The sequence below is a fragment of the Cervus elaphus genome, chromosome X, assembly GCF_910594005.1.
Source record: "Cervus elaphus chromosome X, mCerEla1.1, whole genome shotgun sequence".
Lineage (NCBI taxonomy): Eukaryota > Metazoa > Chordata > Mammalia > Artiodactyla > Cervidae > Cervus > Cervus elaphus.
Window position 1 is genome coordinate 140,514,530 of NC_057848.1, and position 24,032 is coordinate 140,538,561.

Here is a 24,032-nt window from a genome sequence, read left to right on the forward strand (position 1 = left end):
TGCGTTAACATACTGTATTGGCGTTTCTCTGACTTACCTCACTCCGTATATCCAGTCTTCCTTTCTAAACCAGTATTTTTGGGTTTCTCCCCAACTTTCCCAGATAGTGAAAAATCCGGGAACATCCCTACCCCAACGAACTATTCAATAAATTGTTTCTTTTATAGGAAAAAGGGAAAGTAGTTAAAGAGATAAAAAGAGACAGATAACCTACCATTACAAGCTGAACCAATCACAGAATTGCAAATTCAATTTCAAGGTGAGTCTATTCCTCGGGGGGGTGGGGGCGTCTCCTTAAAAACAGAAAGCGTCTCCTTAAAAATCCAGTCGAATCGGATTGAATCCTTAGCCCCAAGCACACAGTAAGCGCGGATAGATTGTTTACTTTAAAATATCCCACTTTTCCTATGCCAGGCCCTGGGCCAGGTCTTCCGGGCACAGGAAAATGTTAATGCCATTTACAGATTCAGATCCGACTTGGCATAATGTAAAGCCCAATGAATAAAGGTTTTAGACAACGCGCGAAGAACACAGCAGCCGGTGAGCAAGTAAGGTTTACATCACATTTTATGGAAGCTCTCCTTCCCATTTTAGCTCCTGCGTTCGTTCCCTGAGCAAGCGCCCTTCCTAGGGGGCGCGAAAATAGGCGAGCTCAGAGAATAGAAGCGCCGGTAAGCTGGCGGGGAAAGTTAGGAAATAGGGACAACTGGGGGATGGGGGGGAGATGACTTACTCCAAGACTAGGTCCATCCTGAGTTTGAAAAGAGAGTACTTTTGTTACTTTTCTCTGTGTTCCAAATCCCCGGGATGAGAAATTGGCGGGGCGGGAGGGGGCGTGTTACATCACTGAGAGAACCTCCCTAGGATCCAGTGGCCACATCCCAGGAAACCCAGGAATCTACAGCTGACGCCTTCTAGAAAAGGACCCACCCCAGCTCCCTAAGAAAAGGAAGCCCACGTGACGGGCGGGGGCGGGGGCGGGAAGCAGGCGACCCCGGAGCCAGCGCGGCCAGGGGCGGGGCCGGGGGCCCCACTGCTTCGAGGAATCGCCCGGCGCAGCGGTTCGGGGGCGGAGGGATCGCGCTGGGCTCTGGGCGCGCAGCGGTCGAGGACGGAGGACTCGCTGAGCGCGCGCCGCGCACGCGGGGCCGAGAGAGAGGGGATCCGCTCCACGCTCACCGGGCACGGGCGGGGCGGACGCGAGCCTCGCGCGGGGAGCCGGAGCCGGAGCCGGAGCCTGACGCCGCCTGGGTGCTGACCGCTGCCCCTCCCCGCTCGGCGCCGCCTCCCGCAGCCGGGGAGGGGCCGGGGCGGAGCGAACGAGCCGGGCAGCGCCGGGGCGGAGCGGACGCGGGCAGAACGCGGCGCGGGGCCGGCTGCGAGGGTCCGCGGCGGGATCGGCATCGCTGCGGCTGCCTACGACCCGCTCCCCGGCCGCCCGCCCCGCAGACCCACCTTCGCGGCGCGGCGGAAAGCGCGCGGAGCTCCGAGGGAGCGAGTCCCCGCGCGCGCGCGCGCGGCGGCTCGGCTGCTTCCCTCCGTGGGAGGTCAGGCTCCCGGCTCTCCGGACCCGCCTGGCGTCCTCGTCTCCCGCGGGGCGGGCCGGCTGCGGCGCCCGGGGCATGGCTTCGGCGGGCAGCGGCATGGAGGAGGTGCGCGTGTCGGTGTTGACCCCGCTGAAGCTGGTCGGGCTGGTGTGCATCTTCCTGGCGCTGTGTCTGGATCTGGGGGCCGTGCTGAGCCCGGCCTGGGTCACGGCCGACCACCAGTACTACCTGTCCCTGTGGGAGTCCTGCCGGAAGCCCGCCAGCTTGGACATCTGGCACTGCGAGTCCACACTCAGCAGCGGTGAGGACCCCTGTCTCCCGCCTCGGACCGCCCCGCGCCCCGCTGCCTGGACGGCTACCTCCTCTCCCTCCCACCCCCCGTTCTGTGTCCCCCGACCCTCGTCCGCCCCCTTCATGCTGGCCCTTCGCGGATCCTCGGGCTCCAGCCACCTCCCCGATCCCCACCCCTCCCCTCTCCCCAGTCCGGGTCGCCGAACCCAGTGCGATGCCCCACGCCCTCTTCTCCGTGGCCATTCCTCGGGCTCTGGAGTAACACGTATGCCATTCTGGGTAGTTGTTAGCATTTAAGGCGAGAACCGTGTGGTTGTGTTGAAAATGCAACGCCTTCCACACCCCCGTTTAAAAAAAAAAAAAAAGCGAAAGCGCCCCAACTCCACCGGGATGCTGTGGGCTCTCTGCCTTCCCCACTTTCCTCTCTCTAGGAGAAATTTGCCTGAGTTTACCTCTTGGTGCCCGCGTTTCTGTCTGTTGTCCTCCACTTTATCTGGCTTGTCCCCGATGAGTTTCGGTTTGGATTTTAGTTCCTTAAATTTTTGAGGGATGTGGAAAGTTGGGAGACGGACAGGCTTTAATTTCCTTTCCTTTTTTGGTGACACGGTCCTTGGTTAAGAGTTGCTCTTCCGTCTTTCCCACTCCAAATGCCTTCTCTGTCCTCCAGATCTTTCTCTTCTGCGTGAGGGACTCACAAGATGCCTGGAAAGTTGTGGATTATTCAGGCATTATTCACTTGTGGAAGCTGCAAAGGGATGGGGTGGAGAAAGGAGAAGGTAGTCCCCGGGGGAGGGGGCGGCTTTGCTGCTTTACTGCCTTGAGCCCCGGTTGCCTTCCTCTGCACTCCAGTTACGCCCTTAGCAGAAATCTGCCAAACTTCGGATTGCCTCCTGCAAACCGCTCTTCCTTGCTAATCTTGATTCTTCAGCTGCTGGTGTCAGTGCAGAGAAAGGGGAATGAAAGAGGACCTGGCTGTGATTTTACACAGCTACACGTGCACCCCTGAGAAACTCATTAAATTCCTTCGTGACAGTTTCATGTCTTCTCGGGGACTCTTTATAAAGCTTTACTGAAAATGTGTCAAGTTCTAGGCAAGTTAAAATAGGGAAAAAAGCCACAAAAATCAGATTTACTTTCGTCTTTCTTTTCTTGTTATAAGGGAAATTAGTTCACTTGCTTTAGTTTCTTCCATGAATTTGATGGTGTTTACAAAAGGCTTTTTTCTTTGATATTACCTCAAAATTTCCATTGAAGGATTTTGTCTTTGTTGCTTAATTCACTGTGGAGGGGACTGGTTGGCAGCGGGAGGTCAACATTTAGGTCTTTTAATTCTTTCAGGGTTGGTTGTTTACAACTAAAGATAAAATAAATCGGTAAAATGCCTTTCTTCAGTAACCAGGAGATCCAAATAAACTTTGGAGAGAATATCTTTTCTTTTTCTACTCCAGTAGAAATGGAAATTTATGTAGGAATGCCAGCTTCAGCACGTCTCCTTAGCAACGTGAATCTTTTGCCCCTTTCTCACTGTCTCCTGAAATAATAGCCCCCTGATTGCATAAAGACTTTTCAGATAGGTTAGAGAAACGAGCTTCAACTCTCATTTTCTTTTCAGGCCCATATCCTTTTCTCTCGACCAGAAATGTGGGGAATGGGGAGAAGACAGCTCGAGTTTGTTGAGCGTCTGCAGTGTTTGCTAATGTCCTTAATTGCTCCATACCCATTTATCTCTGTTTTTTCCTCTCTAAGCTAGGAAATAGGGAGACACAAGCTTAATGCAAATATGGTGATAATAGGACTCTGCAAGGTAAAAATCAGAGACTGGTACAGTTTTTTATATTTTTCCCTCTGAGCCCGTTATTCTATCCTCTTGCAGAAACTCCAGCATTTATTTCTTTTTTCGTTCCTGAAAATAGTTTTCATCCTAGAGAAAAAAGGATACCTCAGAAGCGAACGGGGGTGGTGGAGAGGGTTTGGTTGGAGGCTATCTGGAACAAGTTCTTGACTTGCTTTCTGTAGTAGCAGTTCGGTTTTCCTCCCCATGGTGGTGGGTGGGGAGGGTGCAGGAGGAGAGGAAACACATTCTGGAAAATTGCTCCATCTCCCCACTTGACAAAGTCTGTTTTCTTAGAGTGTTTGGTGGACTTGAAGCTTCTGTTCACCAGTATTCTGAAACAAGGGGGGAAGCTGGAAGTGAAACGAGCAGTTCTTTTCTTGCCCGTTCCAAAGGGCAGGCAGCTTTTCTCAGTCTGTTTGCTGTGTTGAATAGCAGAAAGCAGGGAGGGCACTGTCTTCTCTGAAGATTTTAAGAGATCCACTTCATTGTGTCTCGAAATGAATTACCTCAGGAGGAACCACCAAGGACAGTTTTACTGAAGGCCCTTTAGCAGCATCTTCAGGGCTTAATTAAAAACCTTTGTCTTAATTAGAATTAAAACTGCCGTGAAGAGGCAAGCTTGTAAATACAGAAGGGAAATTTCAGGAATGTTTCTACTGATGACAGTATGTCCTGCTTAGGCCCAGTTTTTACACAAACTTTCCTCTCAGCCCTTATTTTTACAGGTGCGTTTTTAATTTTGGTACCAAATATGCGTCGTTTACTGCTGATAACCTGTTTTATGGTTTTAAGCAAAAGCAGAACCATGCCTTTTTTGTCCTGGTGTATTGAAGGTTGCGTCAGCACTTCTAGTATGAACCAGTGGGTGTCGGTCAACCGTAATGCTTTTCTCTGGTGTCCCAATTCTGTTTATGGGGGCCTGCCCAGGCATTCATCTTTAAGCTATAAATTTCCCAAAAAGACCAATGAGAAAATGGCTAATAGACTGGCATTCACAGTGAAAACACGAAAAGAAAAAAGATAAAGTATGCTTGTTAGGAAGTTTAGAATAGGTAGTCCTCACATGGCTGTCGGCCACAGAATTTCTAACGATGGTTTTCCCCACTTCTGATTTTGGCAATCTTTTAATACATCTTAAATATTTATTTTAAATGATAGTAATGTTTTAGACATTTGCTTAGTCACTTTTAGTTTCGATAACTTTTTTTCTAGAATATAATTTTTAGAGTTTCACAGCCATAGCAATTACAAGAGAAATCCTTAGTGCAAGTAAAATTACTCAGTGTATACAGAATGCTGATACCCTAAACTTCAAACATACTGTATAACCTCTTCGGGTGATTTTATGTTTCTTCTATAAAATTTATAAATACATAGCTATTTCATATAAATTAGATTGCTTTTTTGATGTCTGTGTTACTTATTGACTAAGCAAAATGCAAGTATGTGCAGATGGCCAAATGAACACAATTTACTGAGAGTAATTTTGGAATATAACAAGTGGCAATTATCTATCTTTCTATCCACAAAATACTTGATCAGACAGTTAGTGCCTTTTTCATACAATATTGTTAACATCATCCGTGCACTGTCCTAAAAATAGCTGTATTTGTAACATGAGTCACTGGCAGTTTTGAAATGGCAGTGCACTGTATGCTAATAACAGGTGAATATTATTATTTTCAGTTGACAGGGGTTCTTTTGAGAGTGCTTTGTATGTAGCTCATTTTTTAAAAACTGATATAAAAATCCACTTTAAAAGGCATTATAAGAAAACCTGTCTAAACACCTGCAAATCTTAGAAAACTTGAGGTACAGTGATTCTGAGTTCACATGTGTATCATGTATGCATATTTTAAATCCATACCTTAATTGGGAAACTGAATTTCCTTGGAAAACTTCACAATATGATTTACTCCAGGGAAGGTTCAGCTTGTTGCTTGAAATGAGTTGATATTGACGCATGTTTACAAATAGCTCAGCAAGCCGGGAAGGTCACGATAGTTACACTCTATTCTGGCTTCCTAAAAAAGAACTAGAACAAAAGAATTTTATTTAACCTATACAGCATAGACTGATGGAAAATTGTTCAAAGAGCAGCACTTAGCACTGAAACTTTCTTGTTTAATAATCCAGAGAAAACAAAGTATAACATTTCAAGATCCTCCTGGTGATTTTCTTTTAAGGTCTCCTAAGATTCTGAAGTTCCCCAGACTGACTTTTACAAAGGACATTTTAATTTGTGGGCAGATATAATTCCTCTTTTGCTCACAATCATAGAATGATTGTAATCCCCAGGGGGCCATTTAGATCAATCTTTGTCAGCTAAGGGATTTGATGAGTATGTGAGAAGCCTGGCCTTTCATAAAACATTTCAAAACCAAACCAAAACAAACAAAAGCATATTTCAAGCAATAGATTTTGCCTGCTGTCAGGAAGAAATTTGAAGAATCACTTTCAAGTTTAATAGTGAGTAAGCCAGGGAACCCTGGCGGACTGTAGTCCATGGGGTCACAAAGAGTCGGACACAACTTAGTGATTAAACATCAGCCACAAAAGCAGTCCTTTTCACAGTATGTCTAGCAGTACACCGCCATTTCACCAAGTGGCCTTGGTGGTGGTGTTCAGTTGCTAGGTCATGTCCGACTCTCTGAGACCCTGTGGACTACTGTTCCCAAATAAGTCCCTGGATTACATAACCTGAATATCACAGCAACATTTGTATGAACTATCCTAAATTATAGCATAATCCTGAAAGAGGGCAGAGTAGTTTTGTGAAGAATACATGAGGGAGGCTTTGGATTCAAACTGCCCTGAACTTGGCCACTTCCCAGTCATATGACCTCATAAAACTTAACATCTTCACATGGTTTGCCATGAAGATTAAACATAATAGATACCCGCTCATTAGGATTGCATTTCTTCCTTATCATATATTCAGAGAAGCAAACCCAAAATGATATATTCTTTTTCATTAATTGAGGACTTTTTCTTCCTTAGATGGTAAACTTTTTTTTTCTGCACCGGATGATTAAGTATGTTGTGCATCTCAAATTTAAATTTTGAAAGGTAGTACCCAGCATTTAGTCTTCCTGCAATGGAAGGCTGGCTTCCTGGTGGCTCAGAAGTTAAAGCGTCTGCCTGCAATGCAGGAGACCTGGGTTCAACCCCTGATCGGGAAGATCCCCTGGAGAAGGAAATGGCAACCCACTCCAGTATTCTTGCCTGGAGAATCCCATGGAGGGAGGAGCCTGGTAGGCTACAGTCCATGGGGTCGAAAAGAGTCAGACACGACTGAGCACTTTCACTTCACCCAGCATTTAACAGTGCTCTTGGTTGATCCTAATCACAAAATGATTACCTACTATCTACCTTTTATTCAGTACTATTCCAGGCTAGACATCTCACTTATTCCCAGTGTTGAATAAATTTGAAATGTAGGTAATGCTACCCCATATATTATTGTGAAAGTGAAAAGGCTCAATCGTGTCCGACTCTTTGTGACCCCACAGACTGTAGCCTACCAGGCTCCTCCGTCCATAGAAGTTTCCAGGCATTTTTGTACATTTACCAAGTCCTCAATCAGTGGTAGAGACAGTTTTTTTCCAAGAGTGTTCCAGTTATTAAAGCTGGAAAACAAACCACCTCCAAAGTTGGTGGTGTCAGATAACATTTATTTTATAACGTCCATGACTTTGGTGGGTCAGGAATTAAGATAGGGTGTGATGAGGATGGCTGGTCTCCACTCTTGGATGTCTGGAGCTGGGGGCCAGGGTGATTTGAGTGGCTGGAAACTAGAACATGCAAAACTGCAGGATCCTCTTCCAAATAGTTTCACGACGTTTGACACATTGGTGGGAATGGCTGGGAGGCTGGACTCCGTTGGGACTGGCCTGTCTAGCATGGTGGTCTTGGGATAGTTGACTTCTTACAGGATGAGTCGTTTTCCTGAGAACAAGTGTTGGAAAAGAACCAGTCTCCTGTCAGAACCAGCCTGGGAATTCACAGGAGTCATATGTACAGCCCAGATTCCAGGGAAGAGAACTGGGTTCTATTTCTTGATGGAGCAGTGGCAAGGTCACATTGTAGAAAAGCATGTAGGAGAGGAAATGCTCTTGGGCCACGTTTGCTAGGCTGACACTAGAGTCTAACTACAAATCTGCCTTCTTTGTTTATTGCCTCTGAAGAACAAAGACAACTACATAGCTCCTTTCTTTGAGAACTTTGAATCAATTATATAAATAATGTTTGGCTGGGGTGAAAGCTGCCCTCAACCAACACATGGCTTTAATGATTAGTCACTTGTATGGGATCACTCTGATTTTGGAAGGTAATGAACTCAAGATCCTAACCTGCCTACAAACAGACAATGCTTTTCTCTGTCTATATATAAACACCTTAAGTCACTTTTGGTTTATAGTCTCAAAAGGATCAAACTGATTGAGGATGCATGTGTGCATGGTCAGTTGTGTCCGATTCTTTGTGACACCGTGGACTGTAGCCCACCAGGCTCCTCTGTCCACAGAATTCTCTAGGCAAGAAAACTGGAATGGGTTGCCATTCCCTTCTCCAGTGGATCGTCCCCACCCAGGGATCAAACTCCCGTCTCCTGCATTGCAGGTTAATTCTTTACCACTGAGCCACCTGGGAAGCCCCCATCTGGCTTCTTAATGTGATACTTTATGTTGCATGATAAAATTTTTGCCATTTTAGAAAGTTTTGTATGAGTCTGATGAAATGGTTTGTTCATGAACACTACAATGCTGAAAAGTTAAAAATTCGAGACAGTAGTTAAATTTTATAGTGCTAGAAAGGTATGAGAGTTGCAGAGGCTTTTTGTTTGCTTGTTTTTTTTACTATTTTAGTAACATGATTCTTCTGATAATTGCCCATATGTTGAATCACAGAATCATAGCACATTTGGACTAGAAAAGATCTTTTAAAATAATCTTGCCCAATTGAATTTATTGCATAGATTGGAAAAATGAGGTGAGACAAAATATTAAAGACTGAATAGAGAGATTGTAGTTAGCCGGAGTATTTTTGCAGGATGGGTTTTTAGAATTTCCAGTGATGTTGAGGATAGCTATCTCTAGGTGTGTGAAGGATTGTTGACTACTGTCGTGTATGGAAGGGCTTCCCAGGTGGTGGCAGTGATAAAGAACCCTTCTGCCAACGCAGGAGACATAAGAGATGCGGGTTTGATCCCTGGGTCAGGAAGATCCGCTGGAGGTGGAAATGACAACCCAGTCCAGTATTCTTGCCTGGAGAATCCCATGGACAGAGGAGCCTGGGGGGCTACAGACCATGGGGTCGCAAAGGGTCGAACATGACTGAATCGACTTAGCACACACAGCACATCATGTATGGAGCTTTGGAGGAAGAAGTTAAGGACTACTGTGAAATAGGTATCTACTTTTTAGAAGATTATTTATCATCCAAGATTTCATTTTCCTATAGAATATAAAGAGTTTTCAAATAAACTCATATATGTTAAGTCCGTTAGGTCTTAGATGTTTAGTAACATCAAATTTTACAGTTGCTGTGGCTAGTCCTTAAAAATCAACAAAAAATTCTTTTTCTTTAAATTTCTCCACGATCGTCTACTTTAAAACAACTGCTTAATTTTAAGTTGAAAACCACTTCCAAAAGCCTTTGGAAGCCAGCCATGCAAGTTTCTTAAATTGACTATATGCAAATAAATTTTACTAGATCAACTTATTACTGCATTCTAGTTTTGTTTTTTAAAAGATACACTTATTTATCAAGTGACAGATTTTTCCTTAAGCAGAATTTCATCCTCACGTGTCAAAGGTCATGGACAGTTAAATCTTAACAGTCTTTTCAAAGTATTGGATCATCTCCCTTGAAAATTAGACAAGGACACCTTCTTTACCCTTTTTTTGCTGCTATATTTGTTTGGGATTTTTGAGACATTAGTAGACCATCAATTTTCTGTTCTATTGTAGTGTTGCTTTTGGCACCAAAGACTCTCATTAATAAAACAATAACCCCAACAAAAATGAAGCATCCATGGTTCCCAGAAAACAGGGAAAAAAATCTAGATTATTTTGTCTCTAACAGCTTATTAACCGTTGTGAGATTTAAAATGATAGTTTAATGAGCCATATTTTCAAGATAATGTCACATATCTTGATTCTATCTTTATAAAATATATGTTAGGCAAAACGATGATACAAAATAGAAGTTAGGACCCCAAGTCAAATAGTCTCTATACATGAAAAAGCACACCCACGAAAGAACTCATATTTCCATCGAAGGATTTTTCTGTCATGTTTTATGGTCCTTAAACCAAATGTTCATTGTCATGCATAGCACTTTGTGAATGCAACCTGGAGTCTATTCCTAGCACTAAGAGGTGACTTAAAGAGAGAAATGTCCAGGGAGGGTCTTTCCTATCTCCTCTTATGTATCCAAGGAGTTAACTTCCTTGAAACAGATTCACTGATTTCCTAGCAGGGAGTGGGCTTTGTCCTGGTACAAAGTCAGCCAGTCTTTCTGGTGGTGAGAGCAAGGTGATTAATGAAACAAACGGCTTCTTTTAAACAAGTTAATGAAATAATATAAATGTACGAAGTAGTATAAAGGAGAAAATGTAAATTCACCTTTTTCAGGGGGACAAAGAAGGGCCCTCATCTAAAGAAGCTTGTTAACAGGAAACTGGTGGGAGCACTAGCTTGCCAAACTTGTTCCTCCATATTTACTAGGGGTGTCTTAATACTGATCGTGGGTGACTGGCTGGCTGACTTCCATCTGCTCTTTGATTATTATTAGCTACGCTAAACCCATCACAAAAGCTTTTTAGTTGCTTAGAGGCATGTCACCAACTCCTAGTCTTGGCATGGATTTTCTTGTTTTTCCAAATGACCAAGTTATTCAAATTGTAACTTTCTTAGCTTTTTTCCAAAGAATGGAGAAGAAACGATCTTTGATGTAACAAACACATCACAAGTTTATATGTTATGATTAGTAATTACTGTTGAGAAATACCAGAACCCACTAGTTAATATTAGTTACCATCGAATGCAGATGTAAGCTTTTTGATATAATACTTGGTAAGAAACAGCACTCATTAGCAGTAACGGTGTCTTTCTTTTTTGTCTAAATACTGAAACATACTCTAATAGTAGGGCTTTTGCTAAGCACTGTATACAATGGTTTTATTTGGGGGAAGAAACACCATATGTTCCGGTATTTAGATGATAAATCATATTTCCGCCAAATTCTGTGACGCAGCTGAAGTGCCCCTTTATGAAGAAAAAAGAATGTGTGTTCACCAAGCATCAACACAAAACAACTCAAAAGTCTTGAATGTAACTGTCACAGATTGAAAATTGATAGCCTGTTTGACACTCTTAGACCACCAGAATTACCACCAAAATGTTAGTAAAATTGACCTGTACTTTGGTCATTAGAATTGTTGTATTATATATTTTGATGGTTACTTGGGGTCATTTATGTGTTTAAAATCAGGTTGGTACTGTACTTTTGACCCATTTTTTCTAATCCATAAATGGGCCTAAAGAGTAAGACTTAAATCGTATTGTTGCCAACTTGATTAACATGAGTTTTAAAGTCGGTGCTTCTTTCTGACATTCCACTTAACATTCTGCAACCCTCTGCACACAGTGTCTAAACTCTGTCATTTTATGAAAGACACATAGTTATTGGCCGTAAATATTTGTTTGCACGTGAAGAATGTTAGTTTTGATATTAGTTGCTTGAGAAAAGAGATGGTCATTTTAATTTTTGAAGTTAGAATCCAGACTCTTCTTTTGCTGCCTTTGTTTGTGTCTGTATCTCATGGAACAGTGGAAAATTAATGCAATGCTGACGGATTTAGGTCAGGATACAACTTAGCCAAGAAAACAAAGTTTAAAGTCCCTCAATAGTGGTTCTGGTTTTCCACTTCATCTGCCAAATGCAAACTAAACTTCAGGGAGAACTTCTGGATGACTTGTGAAGCAGTGTCAAGATCATAGGAGAGAATTCTCTTCTAGGCTGAAGACAATGGTTTTTATTGCAGTTGTAGATACCATTTTGGTTAATATTCTTTTGCAGAATTCAAAGATAAATATATAAGTGCCTGTCTGGCAAGTTTGAATATAATTATAAAAGTTATTAAAGTCAGTATTTTACTTTGCGATGAGAATTATAGAAATAGTGAGAATCGTGCATTAAAACATCAGAATACACTTGGGGAAGTACTACCCAGTCCAGCTGTGGGAGTTGAATTTATAAGGGTAAAAATCTGTTTCTTCATTACTTTTTAATTATATCTAATTTGCTAAAGAAGTGACAATTGTGTACTCAGGGATTTACATATGTAGAACTCATCTTAGTGTGTAAACAATACCTACAGAATTAAATGAATTAGCCAGTGTTTGATGAGGTAAGGGTTTTGAAATGAGACAGGTGGAGGAAAGTTTTAGGCACTGGTGTGGTACACTGACCTTGGCTCAAAGAAGTGTGGAAAACATATCCTCATTTAGATTTTGCCTTTCCCGAAAATCGGAAGTAAATTTTGACCATGAATTCCCCAAGGGAATGTGAAGTCTCCAATTTGGCAGCTGTAATGTGGCCCATAGAATTTTCATAATGCAGTAGCAATTTCAGGCCAGTCTCATGTATTAGACTGTTAAGTAAGGCAGCACAATTCTGCAGAATACTAAAGCATTTATAGACATTGGAGGCTCTGGCACCAGCTAATAAAAATACCTTGAAAGAGGATTTGAATTTAATTCCTGAGTTGCATATTAATGTTGGACTTGATGTTATGATATAAGGACCGCCCAATTTTTATTCTCTTACTACAAGGGAAATTACAGCATTGTGTGTGTATATTTATTTATTATTTTTTCCTTTTCCTTTTTTTTTTTTTCCTGTTAGAGAAAGCTCTCCCAGGGAAGTGCATACTTATCTTAAGCCTTGACTTTTGTAGGTTCAGTGCCAATGCCTCCAGAGTGTCAGTTTTGCCAAAACACTCTTAGGTGGAAGTTCAACCTGAAATGGCAGCCTCATTTCAGGTTGTATTTCCATTTCCAAAGCATCCCTTCCAGCCGGTTTGAGATCTACCAGTTTATGGACCAAGGCTGTACATTATTTCCTCAAAACCGATGATCACTTGTTCTCTCAGGTCTTAGAAACCAGACTCCGATTTCAAATCAGCTGGCCTGACATTGAACAGTGACCAGTTTTAATTGTACAGAGCACTGCAGTTTGTGAAACAGTACTATGGCCACTGATGTTCTGCAGAGCTGGTTTATATTCACTGCTCCACTACAGTGTCAGTTTATCATTTATAGAAATGTATAAAACTAATGCAGAGTAATAAATCTCTAAGGACTCTTAACACTTCATCTGATTAAATACTGTGGGGGCTATAAAATTGGGGAACTAAGATTGATACAGAAATTAACCAATTATGAGAACTTAAAATAGATGATTTTTTTTGAAGAAATGGAGCTGAAAATTGAGAATTTTACGATATTTTAGTTTTTTTTTGCAGATACTGAATGTGGGATAGCAAGTATTTGTAGTGTGCAAACCTAATGGAAAAAGCAATTCGCATAGAGATTTTTGGTCATTTATTATGCTATTAATGTAAAATTGCCCAAGTCCTATAACATATAACAAAACATTTTATATGTATATATTCTTATTAAGTCTACATTTGCTAGGTAAGTAAATATATATCTTTGTAAACAGGAATCCCAACCTATTAATCAATGGCCGTTAGTAGTTATCTGTAGAAGTATTTTTGATTTGCTTTATTCCCCATTTCCTAGTTATTGTTCAGTAAGAAAGAGGAAAATGGTATCAGACCAATCTACATAGTCCCTGACTTTATCTATGAGGCAGGTCCTAATTATTTGGACAGTGGATTCTGTTGCTATTTACTGAAAGCGACGCTAGTGCTAGACCTTGAAAACTGCCCTGAGCCTTCTTACCTATGGTGGCCATATCAAACCACTTTTTCAACCTATTGATTGATACTCAGCTGGTCAGTGAGTTAAAGCTTTGGTCCTGGGCAACCTGCCTGAGTGATTCATTCCGAATGGTTATAATGACAACAATCCCCAAACTTGGCACCGTCCACCAGGGATACAGCCTCAATGCTTCAGTCTCAGCCTCAGCTTCTGGCCAGGACAGTGGCAGACATGTGTGGCCCAATTCTAGTCTCTCTCGGAAAATAAAAATGACTTTTCTGCCTGAGCAGGCCTAACTATGGTTGTGGCCCAAAGGGAAGGGTAGCAGTATCACAACAGTGGAGATGCTGGTGAATGGTGCTCTTTTTTCACTATGTCTGAAGTGACTTTCTCATTAGCTACAACCTCAATACTTGGAGTGAATATAGGACATACAGAAGAAAATCAGAACTGGTTGTATTCATCTGCTTTTTAAAACTATTTCCTGTGCTGTAAGAGGTTCTCTTCCTAATTAGGTTCTAGTCCTTTTTAATACTTCTTATTCTCCTTATAGCTTCTATTGCATTTTATTGGCTTTCCATATGAAATAAAGTATTACTGTGTTAAGGAAATTGAACATTATATGAGACTAGGATTTTTTTGCAGGAATCTGTTGCTATGCTGGATAAGCACCACTTCGTACTCCTGTACTAGTCTATTTATCAGATTGACTTCATTTTGAAATTATTATGTTTGAGAGCCCTAGAAGAAAGTTTAGCATTTTAAAATGATACACAGGCATAGACCAGAGGTCAGTAAACTCTAGTCTGAGGGTCAGAACCAGCCTCCCACTTGTTTTTGTAGATAGAGCTTTCTTGGCACAGCCATGCTCATTTATTTACATACAGTCTTGAGCTGTTTTCACACAGCATGGTAGAGTTGAGTAGTTAGAACAGAGGCCATGACCTGCAAAGCCGAAAATATTTAATATCTGGCCCTTTATAGGGGAAAGTTTGCCAGTTTTTTTCCTTAGTCTTGTTTTTTTACAAAATGCAAATAAATAACATATTTTAACTATTTAAGGATATTTAAAGTAGAGAAAAGTGATCAAAATTCCTCTTTTATTTTGGATTGAAAATTAGAAGTAGTCAAATGTATGGCAATTTATGCCTTTGGGGCTATTTGAAAGAGCTTATCAGAAAAAGGCAGTCTGTTGTGCTTATATTGTTAAGATATTTTTAAAGTGAGTAAATATTTAATTGTATCTTGATTTAAACAAAATTGATACTTTCAAAATTCTTATTTATTTAAAATAAATTGGAGACAGTTACTAAAAGCAATAATCATTTTATGAAAATAATATTCCAGCAACAAAATGTTCAGCATTGGCTCTTAAAGTCCCCAGGGATTTGATTGATGTCTGGGTAGATTGATGTTATTATTTTCTTTGTACCTCAAACCCTTGGATAATCATGAAAATTTGATTTATTATTCAGAAATTTCAACTTTCAACTTTTCAGAAGGAATTCTGTTATGTTAAAGTACAATAAAATAATGCTATGAATAAACTTTTTGAAAGAAATTTAGAGACTTCCAAATGTAAGAACTATTATTTTTTTTTTTATTCAAAGCTACATGATGCTTTTATGGAACAACAGCAACAAAAAAAAAACACCGTAGTATGGCTATCCTTTTAAACTTGAATTGAAAGCCAGATAAACTTTTGTTTGAAGTTATATTGCTTTGTTACAAATAGATGGCATAAAAAATGCTCTCCACTTTCTGGTGATTCGTCTTTATATTTTAAGGAGTGTGGATTTGTTCTGTTTTCCCCTTGTTTGTTTGTTTCTTGAACGCTGTGCAAGTTCTAGTTCAGTGCCAGCTATATATCCAGAATTTATTAGGAGGAGAGGATATGGAAGAGGATGCTTGAGGCAGGGTTATGTAAGTGTAAATAAAAGAAGTAAATCTTAGGGCATTGTAGGTTTCTCTACTTGCCCCTTATCCTGCAATGGCAAAGGTTGCACTTTGTAAGCTTTCTGGAGGGATAATTTCAAAGTGCAGCATCAAAATATCATGAGTTCTTGACTTTACATTGACTGTATTGCAATTTAACCATGGATTAAAGTCTATTTTTCTTTCTTGCACATACATTAAGGTGAGAGTCAGAAGAGGAACTTCCAAACAAATCCCACAGAAGAGTGTTCACTGTATTATTTTCTATGATGCTTCCTAAGCTGAGTGGTGCTTTTGTATATTCACTCTACTTCTTAGAGAACATTCTGCCCTTACAAAATGGAAAATGGGCCAGTTTTCTGTCATACTCGTTCTAAATCTCTAAGAAGTGACAAATACATTTCAGCGAGGTTTATGTTTCATTCAGGGCATGGTAGACTCTTTAAGTATCTGTGTACAGAGGCGTGCATGTAGTAAGTGGTCAGTATATGCTTACTGTTAATATGTGTGAATGAAGAAAGGAGCCATTTAGAGTCCATTCTGCCACCTTGGGAATACTTATTTTCAGAAACCATCCCTATGGTGGTAAATATAACAGTAAGGTTAGAATGAAAGGAAAGAGAGGAGGAAAAAACAAACAACAAATCTTCCTGATGCTAATTTGCTGGGGGAGTTGTTTTCATGAGGGAGGAGAGAAAGGCAAATAAAAAGTTGGGAGTTGGGGGTTTAGTGCAAAAGAAGGATTTCTAAAAGAACAGCAAAAAAAAAGTACTACAACCACTGCAACAACGTGGATGAGAATCAGAGACATAAAAGCCAGACCCAAAATAAATATCACAGAGTTAAAAGCTAGACATAAAAGAGTTGACAGTATTTACATACAGTTTAAGAACAATCAAATTGAATACACAGATAATGTTGGTTTGTCGCCCAGGTGGGAGGGTGATTATTGACTGTGGAGGGGCACAAAAGAACCTTCTGGATGATAGAAATGTTTTATATCTTAATCTGGATGGTGTTTACATGAGTGTAGACATAAAATTCATCAAGTTCCCTACTTTCTGTACTTAATGATTTGTGCACGTTATAGCTCAATAGAAAATTTAATAATAACGAAAATAGGTTGGAGAAGGGGCATCCAATTTAGTCTGAATGCTTAATAGAATCCTTGGAAGAAAATCATGGCAAACCCATGGTCTAAAAACTGCTTTGCTTAACATAGGAGACTTCTGAATAAGGACATTTATAGTAATATTTGTTGCAAAACATTTCAAATCCCAGAGGATGTTTAGTATGCAGTCAAATCACATCTATTTAGCTGTAGCAAGGTGACTGCTGCTGAGCATAGTTTACTGCTTTAAAAAAGCAATGCTTTTCTTTTTTTCTTTGCAGACTGGCAGATTGCTACTCTGGCTTTACTCTTGGGTGGTGCTGCCATCATTCTCATTGCCTTCCTGGTGGGTTTGATTTCCATCTGCGTGGGATCTCGAAGGCGCTTCTATAGACCTGTTGCTGTCATGCTTTTTGCAGCAGGTAAATATATTCATTACTTTCAAACCAGTATTAAAGTTTCATGAACCTTTCTACCACCCTCCCCTCTCATGAAGAAGCAATATGTGGTTGCTATATTTATCTACCGGTTGAGAGGCATTTGTTATATTTTAGGGTAAATTGGCTAAAGCTTATCATAGTATCAGTTTTCAGTGTACTAAAGCATTTCACCTAACACAGTGGCAATTTCTAAAAATCTAACTAAAACATGAATAAATAGTGTCTCTTGCTAGGGCTCTTACCTTAGGAATTGCAGCAGGTGTATTTACCAATAGTCTTTCTTCACATCTAATAGTTTTTTCTTCCTTTTACTGCCCCCATTGATGATCTTAAGGCAGTGTTATTTTTTTTCCTGACATAAAGCTGCAAAAGAGAAATCCAATATGTGTCCCCTTAAAGGTATACATCTGTTCTGAAATAAACACAGTTATACTGAAAAATCATGATATATAACATGAACCGTCAGGCAATTCAGTTGTGTGAGGTCAATGGCATATTCATTTAGCAACCATCTTTCTATGAAGCACAGCTTGGATCAACCCAGGTAAAATGAAAGTTTTACTAAAAGTCAGGGGGCTGTTTAGAAAAGGGGCTTATAAGGCTAAAAGCCCAGCACATTATTTGATATGGGTTTAATTTTCATTTATAAGAATCTTCTTAAATATTCTTAAAAATGACTCCAGCTGAAATATTCTTGTGGTACCTTCAATTTACCCTGTCAGTCATATCTGATTTGAAGACTGCAAAATAAGCCTCTGTGACTCTCAATAATGAAGACACTGACAGAACCATCTAGCCTGTTAGATGGATTTTTTAAAGCTGTTTAAAGATGGGGATAGCTGAAATTTCTCAGGATTTGAAGGGTCATTGGATCTAGAAGTATAAACTCAGTAGTGTTCTGCTGCCCCCTGCTGTTTGTGTTCATCTTCTTACACCCATGAGGACTTGTCAAAATGCCAAGGTCATAAAAACAAACCTCCACAGGACTGAAAGAATGTAGAAAAAGATCTAGTTAAAATCTCTTAAGTGACTTGCTCAAAATCATATAGTAGTTACTGGTGGACCTGGGGTTAGGAGGCTGCTGAATCTTAAATTGGTGGTTCATTCACTACTGAATCCCTCATTCATTCATTCACTCTTCATTTGGTGCCTGTTATGGACTGTTCATTGTACTGTGACACCCATAAAACTGGCTGAACAGCTTGGCAGATACTGTCTAATAGAGTAGAAAACACTATTACAAAAAATATTTTGAATTCTTAGGCAGATACCACAGTATCGTTATTTTGTTGATCTCATGTGTAATAAAGTGCTCTATTGTGAACACCATGAAGATTCTCCCTAGGATTCTACCACTCTTCTCCACTTTATTTCTCAGTTCGTGGATTTACCAAGACTCTTTTCTTATTATTAGAATGAAATAAAGTAGATCTTTTTTTTTTTTAAAGTAGATCTTTTGATTGTAGTATAAGTTTATCTTTGCAGCTAGGATTTATTAACATAGTGATTAGAGAGTCGATCATAATAGAATTATTTGATTGTTCTGAAATGATATGATTCTTTAAAATGAATTATGTTTTGAACGATTTTTAAAATACTCATATATTTCTAATTTATGAAGATTTTAGAGGAATGGTAGACATTCTCTTGTAAATATCCAGTATTATTGTGCTACTTAGTTACCATCCCCTTAGCCTTTAACTTACCCCATAATGGCATATGCAGAAACTATAAAGAAGTCTGTTGTTTAATGTACCTATTATAAACATCCTTACAGAAATAACTAGAAATTCCAGTTTTTTTCTCAGAAGTTCTATATTTTTTTCCACATATAGCAAAATTTATGAAAATGTGAAAGTACTGGTTGTAGCAGAAAACATTGTAAATGAATATAAGTTAAAGGGAATGGATTTGGTCAAAAAGTTTTTGCTTTAGCTCTCACTGCCACAAATATTAGTAAATTATAAAATATTAAGACAAAGTCCTACACCAGTATTCATATGTTATTCTACCTGCTGAGACCTAAAATGATCATTGTACTGCTACATTTTGAAAATGTACATGTGCTGAAATTTAATTTTACTCATTCTCCTTTGAGACTGTGCTTATAGAAGCTTTCTTTGAAATACCCATTAGTTTAGTGTTCACTTTGCATATAAGCAAAGTAAAACTTACTGGTTATTTGAAACATGTCATGGAAAGGTTTCTCTCTCCCATCTGCAAAAGCTGTAAGAGTTGCCTGTCTTTTCTGGAAAAGATATTTAATACACATAATAATGCATTTATGATTTGGGTGTTAAGATTAACAAAGTTGGAAAATCTGCCTGTTTGAAACAATGCTAGCTAAAATCACAGTTGTTTATCTTGCTTGCTTCTTATGAAACATACTTAACTCTAGTGGTTGGCTTGTCCCACGAGTTTAGTGATTCTTTGTAAATGTGTATCTGGGGCTATTTTCCCTTTTTACTCATTATGGTCTGCTTGAAAATGGTTTGTGTTTCTCTGCTTTTCTCACAATGTTTTCTTCTGCAAATAATATTAAGCCTTATCTTGGTATTCACACACATAGGAAATGATATTTACCTCAACAAAGAAGTAATTCTTTTTTTTTCTTTTTTGCTTCTGCTAAGACATGCAGTACATAAAGTCAAAACAGACATAGCACTACCACTTGGAAACATCTCTACACAGAACTGTATCATTAATTCAGTACCACATGCAGTGCCTGGTACTCTGGGGCACTCAGTAAATAGTTGAATAAATGATGGAAAGACGATTGGGGTGTGTGGCTTATAATCTGATAGGAAAAGACAGGCATGAAAACAACTAGCTAACTATAAATCACTGTTTCTTAATCCATTGCTCTCTTGGGAATTTATGAAACAGCAAGTTTCCTGTGACCACAAATTTAAGACCAAGACAGCTCAGAAAAGTAATAGTTTGGAAATTATTTTTCATATATTCATTTTTCATTCATTTATTTGACAAATATCTGGTGGGTGCCTATAGCATGCAACTACACTATCCTGGCCTTAGATAATATACTCTTAAAGGATTTTACTAAAAGCTGGTGATTAAGTCTTATAAACACAGGCAAACAAATTGTAAAGGCTTTCATCCTCTCTTTTTCTCTGAGGTCCTTGGTTTAGGGTGGGCTTGTACCTGCTTGAATAATGGCTAGAAGAGCTAAGAGCTAGCCGTTGCTGCAGCCCATCTAAAACATCTGTGTTCTACAGCACTTCCACTTTTTGGTCCTACAAATTTAGAGTTCAGAAAAATATATTATTTGTAATAATAATGTTGATAATGATAATTAACTGGGCACCTGCCTTGTGTCATACTGCTAGACCCATGGCACATTCCTGTCTGTGCTATAACAGTCTTAAGATTAGGTGTTTATTTTCTCCATATTATCAGTGAAGAAGTAGGATCAGAAGGGTTAAGTAACTCTCTGGAGATGTCCAACTAGTAAGTCACAGAGCCAGGGTTTCAATTCAGGGTGTCACTCTGACTTGAGAGCCCAAGTGAAGTTTCACAAGTCATCTGTTTTGGGGTATGTGTAACACATAGAAAAACAAGAGCTGAATCAGCCTTGAATTTTTCAATTCAGCTGTCAACTGTGTACTGTAGTTGGAGTCCATCTTATAACTCGAGTTACTCCATCTTCTTGGGAGCAACACCTGAAGGACCGCAGCAACTCAGAGTGTGCTAAAGATCACAGACTAATCAGTCCAGCATGACTGAACCCTGGTACATCATGAGACTGTGCACGTGTCCTGTACAGTTGACTTGCAGGATGTTTATTTTTTGTGTAATTGACAGTGACAGATAATGCATGATGAGATTCTGATCCCTGACATCTAGTTCTCACTAAAAACCTAGTGAAATTAGAAGGGTTGCCTTTTTCTGGCCCCTTTTTTATTGCCTGGTTTTGTGAATCTTTTTAGGCCCTGCCCCACTAGGAGTTAGGATGAGTCTTTCCTTCCCCCCCTCCACCATGGCCTTAAAGAAAACTTGTCTTAAAGATAAGTTGCAGAAAATTGTGAGTTGTTCATAATCCAGATTTTAAATAACAGAATCCCCACTCATTGTATTGTTAAGATGTTTCCTTTCTGGTTTTGCTGCAGAAAGCCTCCTGTAAATGATTGTTTATGCAGGATGGGGGTATTTTTTTGGGGGATCTGCACCTGCTTTCCATCTCTGACTAAAGGCTTGTGTTTTGCAGCCCTTCACGCTATCCTATCAGGAGCAGTGAGATGGCTGGAGGTATCTCAAGTCTAGATTTTGACAGACAAATCGGTGTCCAGCTTATATTTCAAACTAAAAAGGAGTTCTTCCATTCACAGATCTTTATCCATATCAAACTACCCTTTGGTTAGAACAATTTACAGTATCACCACCAATAATTCATTTCATATATACTGCTTACCCTGAAGTAGTAACAGATTAAATTAAAAGGGAAGGAAATTGATAGCTTCATGTTAACCTTTCCTGTGTAAATGCTTTTTCTTTTCCAAATGATTGTTTCCCTTATGTAAATTTGATAGAAGACTTGGCTGGATAGTCCAATCAGTTCTGCGTTTAAATTATCTTCTAAATCTGTAGCTTTTCTTTATACACCACCATTACTGCCGTAGTTGAGAGGATATCTCTTCCTCAAGTGGAACGTCTCAGTTCCCAAATTTGAATCTCCCCGTAATTTGTTTTCTTTTTCTGTTTACTTAAAACTGTGTATGTGAGTCCTTCCTTTCCCTTTCCTAGAATCCAGTTACTCAGTTTTTCTTTTATAGTCTTTCTTTTGCTGACCTTTTCCACTGACATTACTTAATCATCACTTTGCACAGGTATCCATGCCCAGACTCACCTCCTAGGGACCTGTTCTTCTCCAGTTTCCTCCCCATTTCGTCTGTCTTGCACACAAACACATGAGGTATAGTTCTGAAATACAAATCTGGTCTTATCATTTGCTCTTTTGGTTTCCCCATAGGCAGAATCTAAGGCACGAATCAAGTGCAAGTACTTAATCTGGGAGGTAAAGGAGCAGATATGAAGAATGAGACAGGGAAGAGGAGGCAGCCGATAAACAGTACATTATCAAACCAGTTGCCACTGTAAGCACCTGGAGCTTCATCTTCCCGGAAAAATTTTGGAAACCTGTGTAGAACATGCCCTTCAGAGTTATCTCACTGGAAGGACTAGGGAATTGGAGTATTCATAAACCAAATTTTGATAGTCATTGGTAAGGGGTGTTGATGATGATGATGGGGCAGCAGTAGTGTTAATTTCCCAGAACACTGTGTCTGCCCCACAGTCAGACAAAGTAGCTTTAGTGGCCAGGGGACAAGTCGGGCAAAGAAGTGTAGGTGCTGACAGTTGGAAGTCAGGCTGACATGTACCGGAATGATGAGAATGAGAGTGTATGGATAGGGTACCAACAGCATCTATAGTTCAAATAACCTCTGAGATGTCTCCCTATAGAAACCAGTCTTATTATTTTTATGACACAGTAAACCTTTTATAGTCTAAACCAAACATCTCTGTGTGACTGTACCCTTCATTCTATCCATGTGAGTTTTCTATAGGCACACTGTCTTATATCTAAGCTTTATGCAAGCTGCCTTTTCTTCCTAGAGGTCTTTTCATCTTTCTCTTCAAGAACAAGTTCAAATAGTACTTCGTCTCTGAAGTCCTCCCTTCTTTCTCCAGGCAGAAGTGGTACTTGGAGTATCATTAGAGCTCAATAAATGTGATGAATGGATTATAGAATGGATTATAAGTGAGCATGCCTCTACTACTACTGTTGAACGCATTTGTTTGTATCTGTGTGTCTGTGTCCACGATAGGGTGTGAAATATCAAAGGACAAGGGTCGTGTCTTATCTATCTTATCCCTTTCACCTAGAATACAGTGGGCATCCAATAAATATTTGTTGAAATATTGAAATATCCCCATGTTAGAGAATATTGACTTTCAATATTGAGTGTTTTGAATATTTCAGTATTGAAAACATTGAAAAATATCCCCTTAAAGAAAACTAGAAATAACATAAGAACCTCTGAGTTCTTGTCTTGTTTCTGTCTGCACAATTTCATGGCTGGTAGTTTTGTTGCTGCTTTTCCAAAAAGTAGGGTGAGGGGATAAAATGAACCTCAAATTGCCTTCAAATTCTAAAATGCTACACAACTTTACTTTATGCCTCTGAGATAGAGCATAGAAAATACCACACAACCAGCATCTGTTATGTTTCATTGGTTGGTGGTAGAGTATGGTGGTTATTTTCTTGAGTTCTGGACTCGAGATTTGTTTGCAGCTCACCAAAAGGCAAGGAGACATTTTAACCTGCATCTGTATATTGTATTAAATGAAGAAAATCGTTTACAAATGCAGGCTTATATTTTTTTCTCAATTTTGCATTACACACATTTTTCTTGGTGATTCCAAAGAGAATAAAAATAATTAAGAAGCATAAAGCATTTTAGGGTCATTTTCATCTGGCAAACAACACAATAAAATTCTGTCTCTAAGAAAGCTGCTCAGAAGAGTGGAAGAGGCCAGTGAAGCCTAATGGAGTTGTATTTCTATTTTTCCCATTAGAGGAAACCATATCTTTGTATTATACCATGGAGGCCAAATATTTGCTAAATAAAACACATTGAAATGAATATTAAAAGCAGGCTAGGTAAACACCTCACTCCAGGGACTGACCGATTGACAAAGAAGCAGTATAATCCTTTGAAAACATAATTCAGATCAGTTATTACTTCTCTGCCCACACTCCTCTTGGAGCTGCTCATCACATTTAGAACAAAATCCAGACCCCTGACCATGGTTCACAAGACCACTCCTGAATGGTCTCCTGGCTGTCTTTTCCATCTCATCTCACGCTGTTCCCTTCCTTGCCCTCTGTACTGCTATACTATATCT

At 39.8% G+C, this 24,032-nt stretch overlaps 1 protein-coding gene across 1 annotated transcript in view; it reads left to right on the forward strand.

The window, feature by feature from the left end:
• The first annotated feature begins 1,081 nt into the window (after positions 1 to 1,081).
• TMEM47 (transmembrane protein 47) overlaps positions 1,082 to 24,032 on the forward strand; it is a 29,343-nt gene continuing 6,392 nt past the window's right edge. Inside the window, exons 1-2 of the mRNA XM_043895460.1 lie at positions 1,082 to 1,848; positions 16,950 to 17,090. Coding sequence (XP_043751395.1) covers positions 1,623 to 1,848; positions 16,950 to 17,090 — 367 coding nt within the window. The 5' untranslated portion in view covers positions 1,082 to 1,622. The remainder of the gene's footprint in view (positions 1,849 to 16,949; positions 17,091 to 24,032) is intronic.